Source organism: Hylobates moloch, unplaced genomic scaffold (genome assembly GCF_009828535.3).
Source record: "Hylobates moloch isolate HMO894 unplaced genomic scaffold, HMol_V3 SCAFFOLD_10, whole genome shotgun sequence".
NCBI lineage: Eukaryota > Metazoa > Chordata > Mammalia > Primates > Hylobatidae > Hylobates > Hylobates moloch.
The window spans coordinates 5,026,366-5,048,810 of NW_026652285.1; the positions used below are offsets into that span (position 1 = coordinate 5,026,366).

The 22,445-nt window shown below is 45.5% G+C and overlaps 1 protein-coding gene across 5 annotated transcripts in view; it reads right to left on the reverse strand.

Moving 5' to 3' along the window:
• TEX14 (testis expressed 14, intercellular bridge forming factor) overlaps positions 1-22,445 on the reverse strand; it is a 129,334-nt gene that overhangs the window by 33,241 nt on the left and 73,648 nt on the right. For 4 of the 5 annotated variants that reach the window (XM_058445649.1, XM_058445650.1, XM_058445647.1 and 1 more), the window contains exons 11-16: positions 18,245-18,396; positions 15,709-15,899; positions 15,117-15,267; positions 11,185-11,975; positions 5,847-5,953; positions 195-320 (exon numbers count right to left, since the gene is read on the reverse strand). In XM_058445649.1, the coding sequence (XP_058301632.1) occupies positions 195-320; positions 5,847-5,953; positions 11,185-11,975; positions 15,117-15,267; positions 15,709-15,899; positions 18,245-18,396 (1,518 nt within the window). Of the gene's footprint in view, positions 1-194; positions 321-5,846; positions 5,954-11,184; positions 11,976-13,286; positions 13,380-15,116; positions 15,268-15,708; positions 15,900-18,244; positions 18,397-22,445 lie in introns of all 5 variants that reach the window. The other variant, XM_058445648.1, reaches the window with a different exon arrangement.

Sequence of the window (22,445 nt, forward strand, 5' to 3'; positions counted from 1 at the left end):
GGGGTGGACACAAACACATCAGTTTGCTCAAGTTCTTGACAGAACGGAAAGCCCACCAGCCCATCCAGAGGACCTGTTCCCTATTCCCTGAGCCATTCCTAGAGTTGCACTGACCCCTTTGCACCAGCAGAGGGTGCCAGAACCCGCCCCCGCTTCCGCCCCACCACCAGTTTCCAGCCCACAAGGATCCTTACCTGGTAGAGTCCCAGTGACAGCTGGGTGACGCAGAAGGTCCCTGCCGGTGGCTTGACAGAGTGAAGAGTGCACTATTAAACTGTGTGGCTTTGGCTTGGGCAGTGGACTCTCTAGGTCTTCCCTGGCTAAGAAATGAAAGGACTGAGCTCTAAGATCTCTAAGAGTATTTTTAGTTTCTAAGTTTAGATTTCATGATTATAAAAGTGCTCTTGGGAGATTTTCAGAGGTAGAAGAAACCCACAGTTGAAGCGCAGTTTCACAAGACACAATCCCTGGGCTGCTGCAGAGCCCCCCCTGCAAATGCCACAAATCACAGGTGATGGTTCAGGTGAGGGTTCTGCTCCTGCCTGTCCATCAGAATTCTCTGGTAACAGGCCCACCTTCATATCAGTGACAGCACAATAACATTTGTAGTTGTGGAGACACAGTCTCAGTCGGTCGCCCAGGAGTGCAATGGTGCAACCTTGGCTCACTGCAACCTCCACCTCCTGGGTTCAAGCAATTCTCATGCCTCAGCTTCCCAAGTAGCTGGGATTACACATGCACGCCACCATGCCCGGCTAATTTTTGTACTTTTAGTAGAAAATTATGTTGCTCAGGCTGGTCTTGAACTCCTTATCTCAAGTAATCCACCCACCTCAGCCTCCCAAAGTGCTAGGATTACAGGTGTGAACCACCATGCCTGGCCTAACATTTGTAAAAAGTCTTAAGGCATCAGAGATCCTGAAGAACATTTAGAGACCTTCAATCTAGTCCCACTGAATTCTAGACCCTGACCTACCACTAAGTTACTATCTGACTTTGGCAAACATCAATCTCTCTAGGCCAAGGCTTCCTCATTTGCAACGTAAGGGCGTCTTTTTTTCCTCTAAATATCCCATAACTAGCCAGGATGGTGGCTTAGGTCTGCAGTCTCAGCTACTTGGGAGGCTAAGGCAGGAGGATTACTTGAGCCCAGGAGGTCAACGCCAGCTTGTACAACATAGTGAAACCCTGTCTCCAGAAAAAAAATAAACAAATAAAGTTTATAAATATCTCATGAACATGTACATTTTATCATCTATTCAATTAACTTTTCAAAAATGCATGAACTGGCTGGGCGTGGTAGCTCACACCTGTAATCCCAGCACTTTGGGAGGCCAGGGCAGGCAGAGGCCAGGAGTTGAGGTAAGCCTGGCCAACATGGTGAAAACTCTATACTAAAAAAACAAAAAATTAGCTGGACATGGTGGTGCATGCCTGTAATACCAACTACTCAGGTGGCTGAGGCATGAGAATTGCTTGAAGCCGGGAGACGGAGGTTGCAGTGAGCTGAGATCACACCACTGCACTCCAGCCTGTTTCCAAAGAAAAAAAAGTGTAGGCTGGGTGCAGTGGTTCACGCCTATAATCCCAGCACTTGGGGAGACCAGGGCAGGTGAACCACGAAGTCAGGAGCTCAAGACCAGCCTGGCCAACATGGTGAAACCCCGTCTCTCCTAAAAATACAAAAAATTAGCTGGGCATGGTGGTGGGCGCCTGTAATCCCAGCTGCTTGGGAGGCTGAGGCAGGAGAATCTCTTGAACCCAGGAGGCGGAGGTTGCAGTGAGCCAAGATCAGGCCACTGTGCTCCAGCTTGGGCAACAGTGCAAGACTCCGTCTCAAAAAAAAAAAAAAGAAAAAAAAGTGTGTGCTCTGTGGCACAGATATGAATTCCCTGTTATCTAGAATGCCCTATTCTCCAGCTGGACCAGAAAGCAGAGAGACTGCTGAGTCAGAGAGGGTAGATCTGATCAGCTTCCTTTTTAAAAGATAAAATTTTTTTGGAGACAGGGTCTGACTCTGTCACTAGGCTGGAGTACAGTGGCACAATCACAGATTACTGCAGGCTCAACTTCCCAGGCTCCAGCGATCCTCCCACCTCAGCCTCCCAAGTAGCTGGGACCACAGGCACCTGCCACCACAGCCAGCTAGTTTTTGTATTTTTGGTAGGGATGAAGTCACACAATGTTTGTTGCCCAGGGTGGTCTCAAACTCCCAGACTTCAAGCGACCCTCACACACTGGCCCCATAAAGTGAACTGAGATTGGCCGGGCGTGGTGGCTCACGCCTATAATCCCAGCACTTTGGGAGGCCGTGGCGGGCAGATCACAAGGTCAAGAGATGGAGACCATCCTGGACAACATGGTGAAATCTCGTCTCTACTAAAAATACAAAAATTAGCTGGGCGTGGTGGTGCACGCCTGTAATCCCAGCTACTCAGGAGGCTGAGACAGGAGAATCGCTTGAACCCGGGAGGCGGAGGTTGCAGTGGGCGGAGTTTGCGCCACTGCACTCCAGCCTGGCGACATAGCAAGACTCTGTGTCAAAAAAAAAAAAAAAAAAAAACCATGAACTGAGATTGCGCCACTGCAAGGAAGCCTGGGCAACAGAGCAAGACCCTGTCTTAAAAAGGGGGCTAAAAAGGAATCCTTAAAATCTTCAAACCCTTTGACCTGCTTCTGAGAATCTATCCTGAGGAAATAATCCAAAATGCAAAAACAAAGCATTATTTACAAGTAACTGTGTCCCTATTCATAATAGAATAAAGAATGAAGCAACCTAAAATTCAACAATAGGTGAAATCCAACTATTTTTGTTGTTGTTGTTGTTGTTTGAGACAGGGTCTTATTCTGTCGCCCAAACTGGAATGCAGTGGCATAATCATGGCACTGCAGCCTTGACCTCCCCAGGAGCAGGTGATCCTCCCACCTCAGCCTCCCAAGTAGGAGAGGGTGTGGGTCTACAGACGCACACCACCATGCCTGGCTAATTTTTTGTAGAGATGGTGTTTTGCCATGTGTCCCAGGGTAGTCTCCAATTCCTGGGCTCAAGTGATCTGCCTGTCTTGGCTTCCCAAAGTGCTGGGATTACAGGTGAGAGTCACCTTACCCAGCCCAACAATTTCAAAATAAGTTTACAGGGTTTTTTTTTTTTTAATAACATAGAGTAATGTTTACATTCTAATGTAAAGTGAAAAATCAGGATATAAAATTGCTTACACATATCATAATTGTCACTTTTTTTTTTTAAGCACACAAAAAAACTAGAGGAACAGGTAGAAAAATGTTAAACTTTTCTTTGGTCTGTTTTTTGTACTTCTGAGGGAAGAGGGTGCCGAGCAGGGGAGGCCACAACAACTATGGGTTTTTCTTTGTCATCTAATGGCTATGTCATCCCATTTGCTTCTATCAGTGGTGTGAGTGCCAAACACTCTGATGCCAGCTAGGTAGTTCTTCATTATTCCCTTCATAGGAATAAAATCCACTGATCTAAAATGTCTGGCCGGGCGCGGTGGCTCACGCCTATAATCCCAACACTTTGGGAGGCCAAGATGGGTAGATCACCTGAGGTCGGGAGTTTGACCAACATGGAGAAACTGCGTCTCTACTAAAAAATACAAAGTTAGCCGGGTGTGGTGGTGCACGTCTGTAATCCCAGCTACTTGGGAGGATGAGGCAGGAGAATCGCTTGAACCCGGGAGGCAGAGGTTGCAGTGAGCCGATATTGTGCCATTGCACTCCAGCCTGGGGAACAAGAGAGAAACTCCATTTCAAAAATATAAAAAATAAATAAATAAAATGTCTGGACATTTTCCTTCATTCTCCCTTATGTACATATTTGCCAACATGAAACAAACAGCAAACTCGTCATTAGTCTCAATCACCACTAGGGGGAGGAATAAAAAGTTTTTTGTTTCCAGGAGAACTGACTTCAAAGTTGTGGATTAGTGCTACCATCTATCCATAGGAAAAAAAAAAACAAAAACTAAAACTGATATACTAGTCTGCCTTGAAAAACATGTATTGGCTGGGTGTGGTGACTCGCACCTATAATCCCAGTACTTTGGGAGGCCGAGGTGGGTGGATCACCTGAGGTCAGGAGTTCAAGACCAGCCTGGCCAACATGGTGAAACCCCACCTCTACTAAAAATACAAAAAATTAGCTGGGCATGGTGGTGGGCACCTGTAATCCCAGCTACTCAGGAGGCTGAGACAGGAGGATCACTTGAACCTGGGAGGCGGAGGTTGCAGTGAGCCAAGATCACGCCACTGCACTCTATCTAACCTGGGCAACAAGAGTGAAACTCCATCTCAAAAAAAAAAAAAAAAAAAAGAAAGAAAAAAAAATTTAGTGCCCTTTTATTAATTCCCTTACTTATAATACCTAACTAAATTTAAACCAAAAAAATTTTTAATAAATTTTTTAAAAATTAAAAAAAATTCCCACACACCAAATAAATTTGTTTTACTTAAGTTCGTTCTTTGTTTATTTACTTTTTTTTTTTTTGAGTCAGAATCTCACTCTGTTGCCAAGGCTGGAGTGCAGTGGTGCCCTAGCTCACTGCAACTTCTGCCTCCTGGGTTCAAGCGATTTTTTTTTTTTTTTTTTTTTGAGACGGAGTCTTGCTCTGTCACCCAGGCTGGAGTGCAGTGGTGCGATCTCCTCTCACTGCAAGCTCCGCTTCCTGGGTTCACGCCATTTTCCTGCCTCAGCCTCCCGAGTAACTGGGACTATAGGTGCCCGCCACCATGCCCGGCTAATTTTTTGTATTTTTAGTAGAGATGGGGTTTCACCATATTAGCCAGGATGATCTCGATCTCCTGACCTCGTGATCTGCCTGCCTCAGCCTCCCAAAGCACTGAGATTACAGGTGTGAGCCACCGCGCCCGGCTGTTCAAGCTATTACTGAGCTTCCACCTCCCAAGTAGCTGGGATTACTGGTGCCCGCCGCCACGCCCGGCTAATTTATGTATTTTTAGTAGAGACGGGGTTTCACCATGTTGGCCAGGCTGCTCTCAAACTCCTGACCTCAAGTGATCTGCCCACCTTGGCCTCCCAAAGTGCTAGGATTACAGGCGTGACCCACCACACTCGGCCTGTTTTACTTAAGTTCTTTAAAACTCAGCATGTGTGTATGTGTGAATATATGTATGTATGTATACATGTGCACGAATATATGTGTAAATGCATATATATGCATGAATACATATATACATACGTGTGCATGAATACATATGCATGAATACATATATACATACGTGTGCATGAATACATATACATATATGTATGGATATATTATATATACATATATGTGTATGAATATATTATATATACATATATGCGTATGAATATATATACAAACATACACACACTCTTCTTCCAGTAATTTGTGCTAAAGTCAATTCATTTCATTCATCTGGCTGGAAATCACACACCCCAAGGTGATAGTGACATTGTTCAACTCTCTCTGGAGTCAGTGACACTTACTTTAAACAACCTTGGTTTCCAATTAGTTTCGTTTCTGGAGCACTGGTAAATGGAATACCTGGTGTTTGTTTTTATAAGAAAAACTATCTGGGCAGTTGTGGAAAGGCAAGATGCTTTGCTTCTAACAACTGATGAGTTCTGTCTGATTAACCTGCCAGCCACTTGGACTTTGATGTCTCCTCAAGTTCTCATGACACTGCTCTTCCTACTCACTCAGTGGGAGAACCTGCCAGTCTGCATTGCTCTTCTTCATCACTCACAGTCCTTTTGTCACTAGACATAAGAAGATCACTGAGTGGCCTCAGAGACACACAGAAGTCTAAAGCATAGTGACATTAAGAACAATAAAATGTTGACCCACCTACTGGTATTTTGGATCCTGCTTCTTTCCAAACTGTCCTTGGCTCCTTGAGTGCACTGAAATTGTTCATCTGTGTTCTGTTTTCCAGGGTCACAAAGAGTCGGCAGCTTAAAAAGCAATAAACATGTTTCAGGGCTTTGATGAGAGAATTCCCATTCTCTTCACTGTCACACTATTTTCAAAGCCATTCTTGCTAAATGTATAGAAATAACCAGACCTACCAGGATTTCCCTTTGCATGTTTCCCATCTGCTAACCCATCTCTTATCTGGAGGTCTTTTTTTGTTTTGTTTTTATTTTGAGACGGAGTCTGGCTCTGTCGCCAGGCTGGAGTGCAGTGGCAAGATCCTGGCTCACTGCAACCTCCTCCTCTTGGGTTCAAGAGATTCTCCTGCCTCAGCCTCCCAAGTAGCTGGGACTACAGGAGCACGCCACCACACCCAGCTAATTTTTGTATTATTAGTAGAGACAGGGTTTCACCATGTTGGCCAGGATAGTCTCGTTATCTTGACTTTGTGATCCACCCACCTTGGCCTCCCAAAGTGCTGGGATTACAGGCATGAGCCACTGTGTCCAGCTTATCTGGAGGTCTTTACCCAGAAATGTTGGTCTCCAGGAACCTAGCCCAGACAGGATACAAGTGGAGAATAATCAGACAAGATAGAAATGAAAAAAAAATCCACTTTCCTGAGCATTTTCCCCCTCCTATACGAACATGAAGACAGTAGATCTTTGTGGCAGGAGTTAAGGCCCTTGGGTTCTAGTCTAAGTGTTATTCAGACTAACCTAAGAGAATCTTTTTCTTTTTTTTTTTTTTTGAGACAGGGCCTCACTCTGTTGCCCAGACTGGAGTGCAGTAGCCTGGTCTCGGCTCACTGCAACCTCTGCTTCCCAGGCTCAAGGAATTCTCGTGACTCAGCCTCCTGAGTAGCTGGGATTACAGGTGCGTGCCACTACCACTCGGCTAACTTTTGTATTTCTAGTACAGGTGGGGTTTCACCATGTTGGCCAGGCTCGTCATGAACCCCTGACCTCAAATGATCCACCCTCCTCGACCTCCCAAAGTGCAGGGATTACAGGTGTGAGACAGCGCACCCTGACACTAAGAGAATCTTGTACTTATCCATAAAATACGACCTTGTACTTATCCATAAAATAAGAACGATAATACCTACCACTGGGGATGCTATGAAAATAAAACAGAATACAATAAAGGTTACAATACTTAGGAAATAGAAAAAGTAAAACAAATGAAAGTCTACGCTCTTTATTCAAGAGACTATTAGCTCTACTTATCCCAATTTTAACATAATTTTAACAAACTTAGTTAATTATATTTCCTAGCCTAAAGCAAATTAAAGCAACAAATACAGAGTTTGAGATGGGAGCAAGATGTGTAAAAGTGAGAAGGAGGCACAAAAAATTACTACATGCTCCCTGAAGTATAAGATCCAGAGGCCTTTGTATGGGCAAACACTCCTTAGCAGAAGCTTAAGACAGCCCTATATCATGATGCTTCACCGTAATAGGTGTTCAGAAAAATACCACTGTCAACAAGAAAAGGTTAGAATATGTTTAGAATATAATCAAAATAGATATTTAGAATATCATGAAGTTTGTAACATTTTCATTCAATATAATTAAAATTTTAAGAACTAAGAAATTAAAGAAACAAACTTCAATTATCTGAAAAATGCATTTAGATGGAGATGGCTTTTTCCCTGACGCTAGAAAAAGAGGGTGACATTTTTAAGGAAAAAATAAATATAGTATCGTTGTTTTATATCCTATGTACTAGTAGATGGTTTCCAGCAGTGGCCACCATCAATTCCCTCCCGTCCACCCTGCCACGCCTCCTATAAGGAGCTAGAGTCTATTTCCCCACCCAGTGAATCTGGGCTGGCCTCGTGACTTTCTTTGATCAACAGAAAGCAGCGAACGTGATACAATCCTAGGGTCAGGACTAACTTTTAAGAGGTCTGGTAGTTTTAGCTTTCACTTGCAAAGTCAGCTGCCATGCTGTAGAGAAGCTTGGGTGAGACTGTTTATTGAATGACAAGTCAAGTGCAAAGAGAGGCCACGTGGAGGAGCTCAAGGTACCAGACATGTAAGTAGAGGCTTTTTGGACCTTCTTGCCCAGTCCAACCTCCAGCTGACTGCAAACAAGTGAGTGATGCTAGCCAATGGCCATGTGGAACAGAAGATCCACTCAGGTGAACCTGTCAAATTCCTGACCCACAGAATTGTGAGAAATAATAAACTATTGTTATTTTAAGCCATTAGGTTTTGGGCTTTGTTGTTGTTGTTATGCAGCAATAGATAACAAAATATAATACATAAAAAAGTTATTTCAGGCCGGGCACGGTGGCTCACACCTGTAATCCCAACACTTTGGGAGGCCAAGGCGGGTGGATCACAAGGTCAGGAGTTTGAGACCAGCCTGGCCAATATGGTAAAACCCCATCTCTACTAAAAATACAAAAATTAGCCGGGCATGGTGGTGCACACCTGTAGTCCCAGCTACTCGGGGGGCTGAGGCAGAAGAATTGCTTGAACCCAGGAGGCGGAGGTTGCAGTGAGCTGAGATGGTGCCACTGCACTCCAGCCTGGGTGACAGAGCAAGATTCTGTCTTTAAAAAAAAAAAAAAAGTGATTTCTAACAGTTTCCTAGCAAACTCTAATTTTCTATGGAAACAGAAATATTAGGATATAAGTAAATTCTCTGTGCCTTTTTTGTTTGTTTTTGAGATAGGGTCTCACTCTGTTGCCTGTGCTAGAATGCTGTCACATGATTTCAGCTCACTGTAATCTCAACTTCCTGAGCGCAGGTGATCCTCCCACCTCAGCCTCCCAAGTAGCTGGGACTACAGGCACATGCCACCATGCCCATGCCCAGCTAATTTTGATATCTTTTGCAGAAACAGGGTTTCGCTATGTTGCCCAGGCTGGTCTCGAACTCCTGGGCTCAAGTGATTAACCTGCCTTGGCCTCCCAAAGTGCTGGGATTACAGGTATAAACCACTGGACCTGGCTGTGTCTTCTTTTTATATAAAAACAAATGACAGCTGGGCATGGTGGCTCTTGCCTGTAATCCCAACACTTTGGGAGGCCAAGGCAGGTGGATGGCTTGAGCTCAAGAGATTGAGAGCAGCCTGGGCAACATAGTGAAACCCCATGTCTATGAAAAAAAAAAAAAAAAGATAAAGAAATAAATACTGGCCGGGCGTGCTGAGACCCCATCTCTACAATTCACAAAATTAGCCGGGTGTGCTAGTACAGCCTGTAGTCCCAGCCTATAGTTCCACCTACTCAGGGGTCTGTGGCGGGAGGATCACTTGAGTCCAGAAGATTGAGGCTGCAGTGAGCCATGATAGTGCCACTTCACTCCAGCAAAAATAAATGCCAATGCTTTTCCAAATGTTCTAAGTGAGGACTGAAGCCTCACTAAGATTCACTATTGTACAATGAAAGAACAACAAACCAGGAGTCAGGAGACCTGCCCTTAACCAACTTGGCCCTTGGTTGTAGCACAGAAAGTTGAGGGGTGGCAGGGAGAGCTATCTGCTCTTTATAGGCAATAAAAGGGTGATATGGCCAGGCATGGTGGCTCATGCCTGTAATCCTAGCACTTTGGGAGGCTGAGGCAGGTGGATCACCTATGGTCAAGAGTTCAAGACCAGCTGGGCCAACATGGTGAAACCCTGTCTCTACTAAAAATACAAAAATTAGCCGGGCATGGTGGCACGTGACTGTAGTCCCAGCTACTTGGGAGGCTGAGGCAGGAGAATCGCTTGAACCTGGGAGGCAGAGGTTGCAGTGAGCAGAGATCGTGCCACTGTACTCTGGCCTGGGCAACACAGTGAGACCCTGTCTCAAAATAAATAAAATAAAAAATAAAAAAGAGGATAACTGTTAAGCAGAGAATTTTAAAACAGTAACAAAACCCAGTAAAAGTTGGCCTGCTTTTTATCACCATGGGCCAGCTATTCTAAATAATATCAGTAATAACATCTGCCTTCCAATGGGGCAGACCTCTCCTACCGCACCCGCATCTTGACATCGCTGGGCCTCAGGAAGTTTACATCACTGGGCTTGAGCTTCACACTCTGTAAATTGACAGGGCTAATCCATGTCTAAGGGATCTTCCAACTCTAAAATTCTAAAATTCAAGAGGCAGCCAGCTCTCTGTGAACTTGTTCAAATTCATTAATTCCGTCAACCCCTCATTCCTTCACTGACCATTTATTGAGTTCCTTCTATGTACTGGTCACCATGCTAGGTGCTGGGACACAGGAGGACTCAGATGTCGGCCCTGTCCTTAAGGAAACTCACGGAGGAGCCTCTCTGCAAGCTATACCTCTTAGCCAGCTCCCATGGTGTCTGCTCGCCTCCTCTGAGGGGTTTTCTTTGATCCACCAGGTCCCTCAGTCCCCAGCTGGTATCTGAGCTACTTATAGGCAGAGTTTGTGGCTTATTCATCACCAGAACCCAGAGTCTAGGCCAGGCGAGGTGGCTCATGCCCATAATCCCAACACTTTGGGAGGCCGAGGTGGGCAGATCACCTGAGGTCAGGATTTCGAGACCAGTGGTAACCAACATGAAGAAACCCCATCTCTATTAAAAATACAAAATTAGCCAGGCATGGTGGCACATGACTGTAATCCCACCTACTCAGGAGGCTGAGGCAGGAGAATCACTTGAACCCCAGAGGTGGAGGCTGTGGTGAGCCAAGTTCGTGCCATTGCACTCCAGCCTGGGCAACAAGAGCGAAACTCTGTCTCCAAAAAAAAAAAAAAACCCAGAGTCTAGATAGCCTCTGGCTCTATAGATGTTTGTTGAATGAGTGAATGAATGAATAGCAGCTTAGAATGGAGATTAATACCTATCCAAGATACTTTATTCACTAAGTTGAGCCATGCAAAATTGCCAATACTTGACCATTTTAACTAATAAAACAGCAATTTAATATGGTTCAATTTGATACATACGAATTTACAGAGAAGGACATGGGCTGTGTGTTGGGTCTGAACTGGGAGACAGAGAGTATCTACCTTGGAATTCCATCATGGAGGACTGATTTCCCAAAGCTAAGAGCTTGCATGAGTCGGCTGCATGAGTCGGTTGGAGGTTGTCAGTCCCTCCACATAGGTTAGGGGCAATGTCAAACCCAGCCCTGGGGACCTGCTTAGGCTGCCCCTTCCTCCCACTTAGGTTACCTGATGGCTCATCTCTGACTGATCCCCAGTGTTTACTTTGGAGACTTGGGTGAAAGGTTTCCAGCCACAACCATTTCTTTTCCTGGATCTTTTGCCAAAATGTCCCCCTTAAAAGTCTCTTACCATTCTTGGAAATCTTGGTAGGGTTGGGCAGTTGCCACTGGTGTCTGGCTGCTGACCCCCTGAAAACTGTAGGATAGGAGGAATATAGTTTAAAGATGGAGGGCCCACGGCCAGAGGTAACTTGTAGGCATTTGTAAACTCTCTTGAAGTGGTCCATAAAGACATGCGCTCTTCCTGCTCCTTCTGTTTCATCTCAACTTCGTCTAATATCTGCTCGATATTCCTCAGCCTATCATCATTCTCGTGCATTATTGTCTGCATAATCTTTAGATCCAGCACACACTTACTGATGAGATACTCCTCAGCCCTGGACCTGTTCTTCAAATTGCTCTTGGCTTCTCTGATTGACTCGGGAAGGCTGAGTGAACTGAGTGAACCACTTTGCCAGTCCCAGTCCTCAAAAGAGTACTCTGTCTCAGCTTTTGAAGAGCTCTCATCCTCACTGCAAAAACAACACGCCTCTCTCTCCATCTTATTCAGCTCTTCTTCCATGGATTTCAGTTCATCTACCTGGTTAGGTCCATCTGCCTCCAAAGATGAAGCAGCTCTTGGAGGCTCTTCTATGTCATCTTCCAAAGTCAAGGAGCCTGAGTAGATCTCGTTGATTTCGAAACTGCAGAGGCTTGGCTGACCTGTGCTGGGGCTGCTGGCCTCTTCTGCCATAAATGGAGCAGGGCAAGGAGCATCTTGATTCTGAGTCTCCCTGGCCATCAGACATGGATCTGGGGCCTGAGGATCTAGTGTCCCCTCGGTGAATAAAGAGTGAACCCTTGGTGAATGAGGTTGACTGCCTATTGAAAAAAACAGCAAAATGCAACTCATTAAAATGAACATATTTGGCAGCTAAGCAGCCTTGGCTTGTTCAAGAAGCACAGATTGTAAAAAAAAAAAAAAAAAAAAAAAGATTTTTATTTTCCCACCCCCTTCTCAGTTGTGGAAGACTACTGGATACACTCACAAAGGGTGAGGGAGTATGTGTCACCTAGGCGAAAGCTCCTATTTTGACATGGAATGAGGCAGAAAGTGTTGTAAGGGCAGGGATCTAGCCATGGAGGAAATATTCTAAGCTTTACTGTGTGTCCAAACACGCATAACTGTCAGGACATGCAAATTATAGACCCCTGAATCTTGTTTTGTTTTGTTTTGTTTTATAGAGATGGGGTCTTGCTATGTTGCCCGGGTTGCTCTCAAACTCCTGGCTTTAAGTGATCCTCCCGTCTCACTCTCCCAAAGTGCTGGGATTACAGGTGTGAGCCACCGTGCCCAGCTCCACTGAATCTTAAGGACCACATTCATAGCCTTCTTTTCACACAAAAGAGTTTGACTATTTCTCAGTTAAAGTTATGCTCTTGGTGAGCATCTGATAAAAGTAGCCTAGGGCCAGGAGTGGTGGTTCACGCCTGTAATCCCAACACTTTGGGAGGTCAAGGCGGGTGGATCACTTGAGGTCAGGAGTTCGAGACCAGCCTGACCAACATGGTGAAACCCCATCTCTACTAAATACAAAAAATTAGCCAGGCATGGTGGTGCATGCCTGTAGTCTCAGCTTCTTGGGAGGCTGAGGCAGGAGAATCACTTGAACCTGGGAGACAGAGGTTGCAGTAAGCCGAGATTGTGCCATTGTACTCCAGTCTGGGCAAAAAGAGTGAAACTGTCTCAAAAAAAAAAAAAAAAAAAAAAAAAAAAAAAGGAGCCTAGGTACCACCCAAGGAGCCTTACATTACGGGAGTAATAAAAAAACTTAAAAAATAATGCTAGGATTGACCACCCACCACCCCTGGTTTACAGGTGTACAGCTTGCAGAGAATGGGATGAAGCAGCCAAAGTAATGAGGTTACAGGGCCACTCTGGAGGCCTCCAGCACTGCTGAAGGAGAGTCGGAGTGAATGATCGTTTGGCTGGAATTGGAAGGCCTGGGTTCCGGTTCTATAACAAGTTCTCTGTGATCCTGAGCAGGTTACAACCTCTCTGAACTGTAGTTTTCTCATCTGTAATATGAAGGCATTAAGCCTGATGACTGCAAGTTCCTTTCCAGTTCTAAATTCTAAGGTTTTCAAATGTACTAAAATGTAGTAAAACTGGTTGGGCAAAGTGGCTCATACCTGTATTCCAAGTGCTTTGGGAGGCTGAAGTGGGAGGACCGCTTGAGGCCAGGAGTTCAAGACCAACCTGGGCAACATAATGAGACCTCATCTCTAAAAAAAAAAAAACTTTCTTAGGCCAGGTGTGGTGGCTCATGCCTGCAATCTCAGCACTTTGGGAGGACCAGGTGGGAGAACTGCTTGACTTCAGGAGTTCAAGACCAGCCTGGGCAACATCGTGAGACCTTGTCTCTACTAAAAATTTAAAAAATTAGGCTGGGCACAGTGGCTCACGCCTGCAATCCCAGCACTTTGGGAGGCCGAGGCAGGTGGATCACGAGGTCAGAAGATCGAGACCATCCGGGCCAACATGGTGAAACCCCGTCTCTACTAAAAATACAAAAAATTAGCTGGGCATGGTTGCGTGTGCCTGTAACCCCAGCTACTCGGGAGGCTGAGGCAGGAGAATTGCTTAAACCAGGGAGGCGGAGGTTGAAATGAGCCAAGATCGCGCCACTGCACTCCAGCTTGGTGACAGAGTGAGACTCCATCTCAAAAAAAAAAAAAAAAAATTAAAAGAATTAGCTAGGTGTGGTAGTACACACCTGTAGTCCCAACTACTTGGGAGGCCAAGGTAGGAGGATTACTTGAGCCTGGGAGATTGAGGCTGCAGTGAGCTATAATTGCACCACTGCACTCCAACCTGAGAAACAGAGTAAAACCATGTTTCAAAAAAAAGAAAAAGAAAAAGAAAAAAAAAAACTTAAAAAAAAATTAGCAGGATATGGGGGCATGTACCTGTAGTCCTGTGTACTCGAGAGGCTTGAGCCCAGGAATTGGAGGCTGCAGTAAGGTATAATTGTGCCTCATACTCCAGTCTGGGCAACAGAGTAAGATCCTGTCTCTTAAAAAAAAATGGTAATTTTCTTCTTTAAACTATTCCAAATTCTCCAGAATGAGCATTTTTATTTGCAAAACAATTAGATAAATGCTTAAGAGTAATCATGCTAGAAATAAACTCAATTATTATGACTTAGTTCTAGATCCACGTTAGGTATATATATGGAGCCCCAAAAGTTTACCTTAATAATTTTAAGGATCTTTATTTTTTCCTAAGGTATTCATCTTTTCCCAGTATAAGTTGTATCTACAGTGGCCAGGCACGGTGGCGCTCATGCTTGTAATCCGAGCACTTTGGGAGGCCAAGACAAGCAGATCACTTGAGGCCAGGAGTTCAAGACCAGCCTGGCCAATATGGCAAAATCCCGTCCCTACTAAAAATACAAAAATTAGGCCAGGCACAGTGGCTCACATCTGTAATCCTAGCACTCTGGGAGGCCGAGGCAGGCAGATCACCTGAGGTCAGCAGTTCGAGACCAGCCTGGCCAACATGGAGAAACCCTGTCTCTACCGAAAATACAAAAATTAGCCAGGCATGGTGGCTGGCCTGTCATCCCAGCTACTCAGGAGGCTGAGGCAGGAGAATTGCTTGAACCTGGGAGGCAGAGGTTGCAATGAGCCGAGACCCCGCCATTGCACTCCAGCCTGGGCAACAGAGCGAGATTCCATCTCAAAAAAAAAAAAAATTAGCCCGGCATGGTGGCACATGCCTGTAATCCCAGCTACTCAGGAGGCTGAGGCATGAGAATCACTTGAACCCAGGAAGTGGAGGTTGCAGTGAGCTGAGATCATGCCACTGTACTCCAGCCTGGGCAAAAGAGCTAGACTTTATCTCACAAAACAAACAAACAAGTTACATCTACAGTTTAGAGGAGTCAATTAGTTGCAGCTCATGTGACTCTCAGAACACATTTGTGTCAAAGTAACACAACCTGTGAATTAAGGCCATACCCATTTCCTTTAGCTCTATGATTTCCATGTCAGGGGTCTCTCTGGGGTGTTCTGAAGTCAGTCCTAGATAGACATTGACATCGGGATAGAGTCCATATCTCTGCACTCTGGGGCTCTCGGTTGGTTGAGTTCTCTGGGCTCCAGTAAAATCCTGTAACACAGGAAATATTGTCAAGGACATAGTCTCAGTCATCCTGAATGTCACTGGTGCTTTAGAAACCATCTAAGTATCTGATAAACTCCCTCTTATTCCTGTTGGGTAGACTGACTTTAGTCCTAATTAACTAGTTTATTGTTATTGCCAATACCTTAAAAGCAATAATAGCTACCATTCACTGAATCTCCACTAAGTGCCTACAAAGTGCCCCTACTATGCATATGTGTTGAACCTCCCTAGCTCCCCTCCTCAATTCCATGCTGTTTTCACCAAGTTAAGCAGTTAGGCTATTCTCAAGAACACAGAAATGGTGTAATAAAATGAGGATTTCCAAAATTTCTTACAACTTGGTCTCTAGCCTTGTCTTAGTCTCTAACTTCCTACTCTCCTGAGTTAGGTAAGCAGAAATAAACTCCCAACAACTTCAGGGCTTGCCTTTAAGTCATTCTTCAGAAAATACTGGATATCTTGAAGGTTCATAGTTCGGTCTTTCTGCTTGACGTGGATGCCTGATTTAACAATATCATAGTAAGGTTTCGGAAGCCTGACATCAGCTTCTAAATAATTCCCCAAGACTACGGCTTTTTTAACAACTGAGCCATCTAAGCCATTCCAGGGTATGTCATCTGTAAGGAAAAAGTCATACAAAGGAGTAAATTAGGAAACCAGAGAGTGGAGTGAGGGGAAAAGAAATCAGATGAAGCTGGGTAACCTTAGGCAAGTCACTTAACTCCTTTATTTTTTTTTTTCTAATCCACTGTACTTTAGAAACAATTCATTCCCTTATATATTAATTTCTCTCTGTAGAAAAACTACCAGGAGGGGCCGGGTGTGGTGGCTCACACCTGTAATCCCAGCACTTTGGGAGGCCGAGGCAGGTGGATCACAAGGTCAAGAGATCGAGACCGTCCTGGCCAACATGGTGAAATCCCCTCTCTACTAAAAATACAAAAATTAGCCAGGCGTGGTGGCATGCGCCTGTAATCCCAGCCACTCAGGAGGCTAAGGCAGGAGAATCACTTGAACTCGGGAGGCAGAGGTTGTAGTGAGCTGAGATTGCGCCACTGCACTCGAGCCTAGTGACAAAAACAGAAAACAAAAAACAAACAAACAAAAAAACTACCTGGAAGGCCAATTCATAAGTGAGAAGCCACTTTACCCATTTACCAGGGAGATCACTGCTACAGAGATAGGAAACAATAGTGTCAGCAACATGTACACACGGGCTCCCTGCTGGCAAGGGAGCCCAATATTCATCTCACGTATATTGTCATTTTGCCTCTGGGACTGCAAACACCATAAAAAAGCAGCCCTTGGCCGGGTGCAGTGGCTCACGCCTGTAATCCTAGCACTTTGGGAGGCAGAGGCGGGTGGATCACCTGAGGTCAGAGGTTGAAACCAGCCTGGCCAACACAGTGAAATCCCATCTCTACTAAAAATACAAACATTAGCTGGGTGTCGTGGCGAGTACATGTAATCTCAGCTACTTTGGGAGGCTGAGGCAGGAGAATCACTTGAACCCAGGAGGCGGAGGTTGCAGTGAGCCAAGATCACGCCACTGCACTCCAGCCTGGGCAACAGAGTAAAACTCCATCTTTAAAAAAAAAAAAAAAAAAAAAAAAAAAGCCTTGCGCGTTGGCTCACGCCTGTATTCCCAGCACTTTGGGGGGCCAAGGTGGGTGGATCAGGAGGTCAGGAGATCCAGACCAACCTGGCTAACATGGTGAAACCCCGTCTGTACTAAAAATAGAAAAAATTAGCCGGGCATGGTGGCACACGCCTGTAGTCCCAGTTACTTGGGAGGCTGAGGCAGAAGAATCGCTTGAACCCAGGAGGCAGAAGTTGCAGTGAGCCAAGATCCCACCACTGCACTCCAGCCTGAGCAACAGAGTGAGATTCCGTCACAAAAAAAAAAAAGCAGCCCTTAATGAATGTGATTTTACTGTGTGTGTGTGTGCGTGTGTGTGTATGTCTCTCTCTTCAAGGATTCCTTCCATCTTCAGATATATGACTACTTTCTCCACATCAGAGCAGTGGATTTGGAAGTACATCCAGTTCTTTCAAGTGACACTGTTTATACATCTAATGGACACAGGGTGTGTTTAATAGTTTACTTCTCAGAGGCTAGTCTTTCCCCCTAATTTACAAGTTCTCAAGGGATACCGCACATAGATCATAAGTACTGGTACCAATATTCAAGTTAAAAAGTTTGCTTTGGCTGGGCATGCTGGCTCACACCTGTAATCCCCGCACTTCGGGAGGCCGAGGTGGGTGGATTACAAGGTCAAGCGATTGAGACCAGCCTGGCCAACATGGTGAAACCTCGTCTCTACTAAAAATACAAAAATTGGTTGGGCATGGTGGTGTGCACCTGTAGTCCCAGCTACTCCGGAGGCTGAGGCAGAAGAATTGCTTGGACGCGGGAGGCAGAGGTTGCAGTAAACCGAGATCGAGCCACTGCACTCCAGCCTGGGTGTCAGAGCAAGATTCTGTCTCAAAAAAAATAAAAAATAAAAATAATAAAAATTAAAAAAAATTTTTTTAGTTTGGATTAAATGCATTATCACTGACAAGCAGATGGGTGGGCTTTGCTGAGTCTTTTTTTTTTTTTCTTTCGAGACAGAGTCTCACTCTGTCACCCAGGCTGGAGTGCAGTGGTGCTATCTCGGCTCACTGCAACCTCTGCCTCCCAGGTTCAAGTGATTCTCCTGCCTCAGCCTCCCAAGTAGCTGGGACTACAGGCACATGCCACCACGCCCAGCTAATTTTTGTATTTTTAGTAGAGACAGGGTTTCACCATGTTGGCCAGGCTGGTTTTGCACTGCTGACCTCAGGTGATCCACTGCTCCCAGCCAAGAAGTCTCTTTTTAATAAATCTTCTATTTTCATAAAAGTCAGTAACTCCTGTGGGGGAAGAAAAATACAACCTAAGAATAGGGACTTTGGTCAACCATTAATGATCTTGATCTACCTGTTAAAATCTCCTGCATGATCATAGAAAAGCTGTAGATGTCTGACTTCACTGTGGCTGCCTTCTGTAAGATCACTTCTGGTGCAGCCCAGTTGTATAGCTGCATAGGAAGGGGCACTCGAGTCAGGTCCCTCTGTACACCTCCGTCCTTGCTACGGAAGGAAACTCACAAGTCAGGGCTCGTGCCTTAAAGGGTCATTCATTCATTCATTCATTCATTCAGAGTTTTGCCATCACCCAGGCTGGAGAGCAGCAGTGTGATCTCAGCTCACTGCAACCTCTGCCACCTCCCGGGTTCAAGCGATTCTCCTGCCTCAGCCTCCCAAGTAGCTAGGATTACAGGTGTGTGTCACCAGGCCCGGCTAATTTTTTTATTTTAGTAGAGACGAGGTTTCGCCATGTTGGCCAGGCTTGTGGGTCTTTTAATCAACGTACTACATTTGTGAAAACTTTGCTGACAACCTCTTTTGAGTTCCTGGAAACCTAGCTAGACAATGAGCTAATCCACACTGCTTCAGAGCTGTTCCAACACCTGCAATTCCTTACTATTCCACCTGGGCCCTCTCCCCCACTTCATCTGGCAACTCTACTGCTCACCCACTCCACTCAAGTCACAGGGGCCTTCTTTCAGTTCCTCCAACATACCTCATGTTCCTCAGCAAATTAACCCTTCAAGTCTTCGTACTGGCAGCTTCTGCCAGGCATGCCCTGCCCACAGATCCTAGAGTGACTAGCTACTTTTTGTGACTGAGATATTTGTCTGAAAGTCACTTCCTCAAGGAGGCCCTCCCTGACTGCCTAATCTAAAGTAGTCCTGTTTTATTGGTTTCAGAGCACTTATTATCTGAATTTGTGTTCATTTAGTTTATTATCTGTCTCCCCTCCATTCTAAAGAGTCAGCTCCATGAGAGTAGGCAACTCATCTGCCTTTATATCACTGTACTTCTGGGCTTACACCAGGGCCTTGATGCTTGCTGTTGAATAAATGAATGTAAACTCTTTCAAGCGCCCTCTCAACCCCCATTTGCTTTATCAAAGCCATCTGGGACTTCCCCAACTCCTCATGATTATTTCCTTTCTGAACTCCTGCCATTTTGGGAATGTGCCCTCTCAGTTTAGCACTCAAGGGTTCACTCATATGCTTAAATAACTCTTCCCAATCAGACTCCTTAAGAGCTAAGTCAGAGCATCCTAAATGTCTTCTGGCCCAGCAAGAGTCCTCAGGGTAAACTCAGCACTGACTTGTGCCCACAGCTGTCATGACAATCAAATGAGATCATGGATGTAAAACACTTGGGTGAGCCATAAAGCGCTCTTTCATGTCAAGAATTAGTATGAATATTATGGGAGGCATTCAGTCAAGACTTAATGACCGGAAGTTGATAATTAAGAATTAAGTTTTTAAAAAGCAAGTGACAGCAAGTTTTTTGTTGGTCTGGAAAAAGGATAGATTTTAGAGGATGAGATGGGCTTCTCAGACTTTGAGCAAACTTCCCTAAATAAAGTTTCTTCCAGCAAATCTTTGGATAGAGGGCAGTGAGTTCATGAAGTCATGAAGGTGAAAAAGCTAGTATTGACTTTAGTTATATTGCTGAAAAGTCACCTATGGCCTAGTATAGTGTGAACAGTGTGGATATGCATACAAATTTAATACATAAATAATTATATATTGAACCCAGGAGGCAGAGGTTGCAGTGAGCCAAGACTGAGCCACTGCACTACTCCAGCCTGGGTAACAGAGTGAGATTCCGTCTCAAAAAAAAAAAAAAAAAAAAAGGGCCAGGAGCAGTGGCTCATGCCTGTAATCCCAGCACTTTAGGAGGCCGAGGCGGGTGCATCACTTGAGGTCAGGAATTCAAGACCAGCCTGGCCAACATGGCGAAACCCCATCTCTACTAAAAACACAAAAATTAGCTGGGCATGGTGGCACATGCCTGTAATCCCAGCTACTCAGGAGGCTGAGGCAGAATTGCTTGAATCCGGGAGGCAGAGTTTGCTGTGAGCCAAGATCGCACCACTGCATTCCAGACTGGGCTACAGAGCAAGACTCTGTCTCAAAAAAAAAAAAGGAAGGAGCTGAAGGGTAGGAGAAACTGCTGTATCACTTTTATACCAAGAGATGGAATGCTATCCTTGACAATGACATTCAACAAACTGATATGCCCTAGTAGAGTGTTACCAAAAATAAATGTGGGATTGAAGGCTATTTTGGGTTGGTGAATAATCAACTCATGTTATCAGCTTTCAAAGAAGGGTATGTTGTTACACCTGCAATGGCTTGCTGACTGACATTTCTAACACTTCTACCTGAAGTTCCATCCTGAGGTCATTCCTAGATATTCACAGACCCTTGGTTACCTTCTACCCCCTCACTTGGCCAGTTGTTGACTCCAGCAACTCCATGCACTTCATTTTATTCCCTCCCATTTGGCTTCATGGTCACCACTAGGCCCTGTCTCATGGTCTCCTGGCTGGTGTTCCTGTCAACCTCCAATCCATCCTGCCCCTATATCCTGGAGACATCCTCTACCATCTGGTTTGGCCCCATCTGTGTCTCTAACCAATCAGTTGGGTAACTTCACACCATTGCTTCACCCCTGGGTGCCTCAGTTTCCTCAACTATATAAGGACAGCATTGGGCTGGGCCATCTCCAAAGCTCCATTTCAGGCTAGGATTCACATTTCTTTTTTTTTTTTTTTTTTTTTTGAGACGGAGTCTTGCTCTGTCGCCCAGGCTGGAGTGCAGTGGCGCGATCTCAGCTCACTGCAAGCTCCGCCTCCCGGGTTCACGCCCTTCTCTTGCCTCAGCCTCTCCGAGTAGCTGGGACTACAGGCGCCCGCCACCACGCCCGGCTAATTTTTTTTCTATTTTTAGTAGAGAAGGGGTTTCACCATGTTGGCCGGGATGGTCTCGATCTCCTGACCTCGTGATCCGCCCACCTCGGCCTCCCAAAGTGCTGGGATTACAGGCGTGAGCCACCGCGCCCGGCCTAGGATTCACATTTCTATTGGTGAGCAAAAGGAGAATAAACTGCGGTACCTTTCTCTCAACAGCAGATGGCGATCCATCACTGACAAAAGTGCACACCCTTTCGCTTCCACTGCTCCTGAACACAGCCAGAGAGGTCAACCCTGCTCTGAACCATTTCAAGCTTTTCCTTCAACTAGATCATCCAATCATTTAGGAAACATTTACCGGCCAGCCGTAGTGGCTCATGCCTGTAATTCCAGTACTTTAGGAGGCCGAGGCAGGAGGACTGCCTGAGCCCAGGAGATTGAGATTGTAGTGAGCCACTGTACTATCGCCTGGGCAAAAGAGAGAGATCCTGTGTCCCCCACTCCCAGAAAAGAAGGCTGCGTGTGGTGGCTCACACTTGTAATCCAAGCACTTTGGGAGGCCAGGTCGGGCAGACCACGAGTCCAGGAGTTCAACTCCAGCCTGGGCAACACGGCGTGACCTTATCTCTATAAAAAATAAAAAAATTGGCCGGGCGCAGTGGCTCACACCTGTAATCCCAGCACTTTGGGAGGCTGAGGCAGGTGGATCACAAGGTCAGGAGTTCGAGACCATCCTGGCTAACATGGTGAAACCCCGTCTCTACTAAAAATACAAAAAATTAGCCGGGCGTGGTGGCGGGTGCCTGTAGTCCTGGCTACTTGGGAGGCTGAGGCAGGAGAATGGCGAGAACCCAGGAGGCGGAGCTTGTAGTGAGCCGAGATCGCGCCACTGCACTCCAGCCTAGGCAACAGAGCGAGACTCCATCTCAGAAAAAAAAAAAAAAAAAAATACAAAAATTAGCTGGATGTGGTGGCATGTGCCTGTAGTCCCAGCTACTCAGGAAGCTGAGGTAGGAAGATCGCTTGACACTGGGAGGTTGCAGTGAGCCGAGATCGTGCCACTGCACTCCAACCTGGGTGATAGAGCAAGATCTTGTCTCAAAAAAATAAAAAATATTTACTGAGCACTTACCACAAGTGGCAGGCCCAGAGCTGGTGATGAACTCCCCATCTGGTGGGGCAGACAGACTTGTATAGAAATGACTATGGTACATTTGCGTGACACATGTGAGGAGAGGAATATGCAAAGTGCCTCAGGGGATGAGGGCATCAGTATAGATTTCACAGAGAGTGTTGGGAGACTGTGTCTGAAGTGACTTTAAAAGGCTAAATTGGCATGTGCCAGGTATTCCAGATGCAGAGA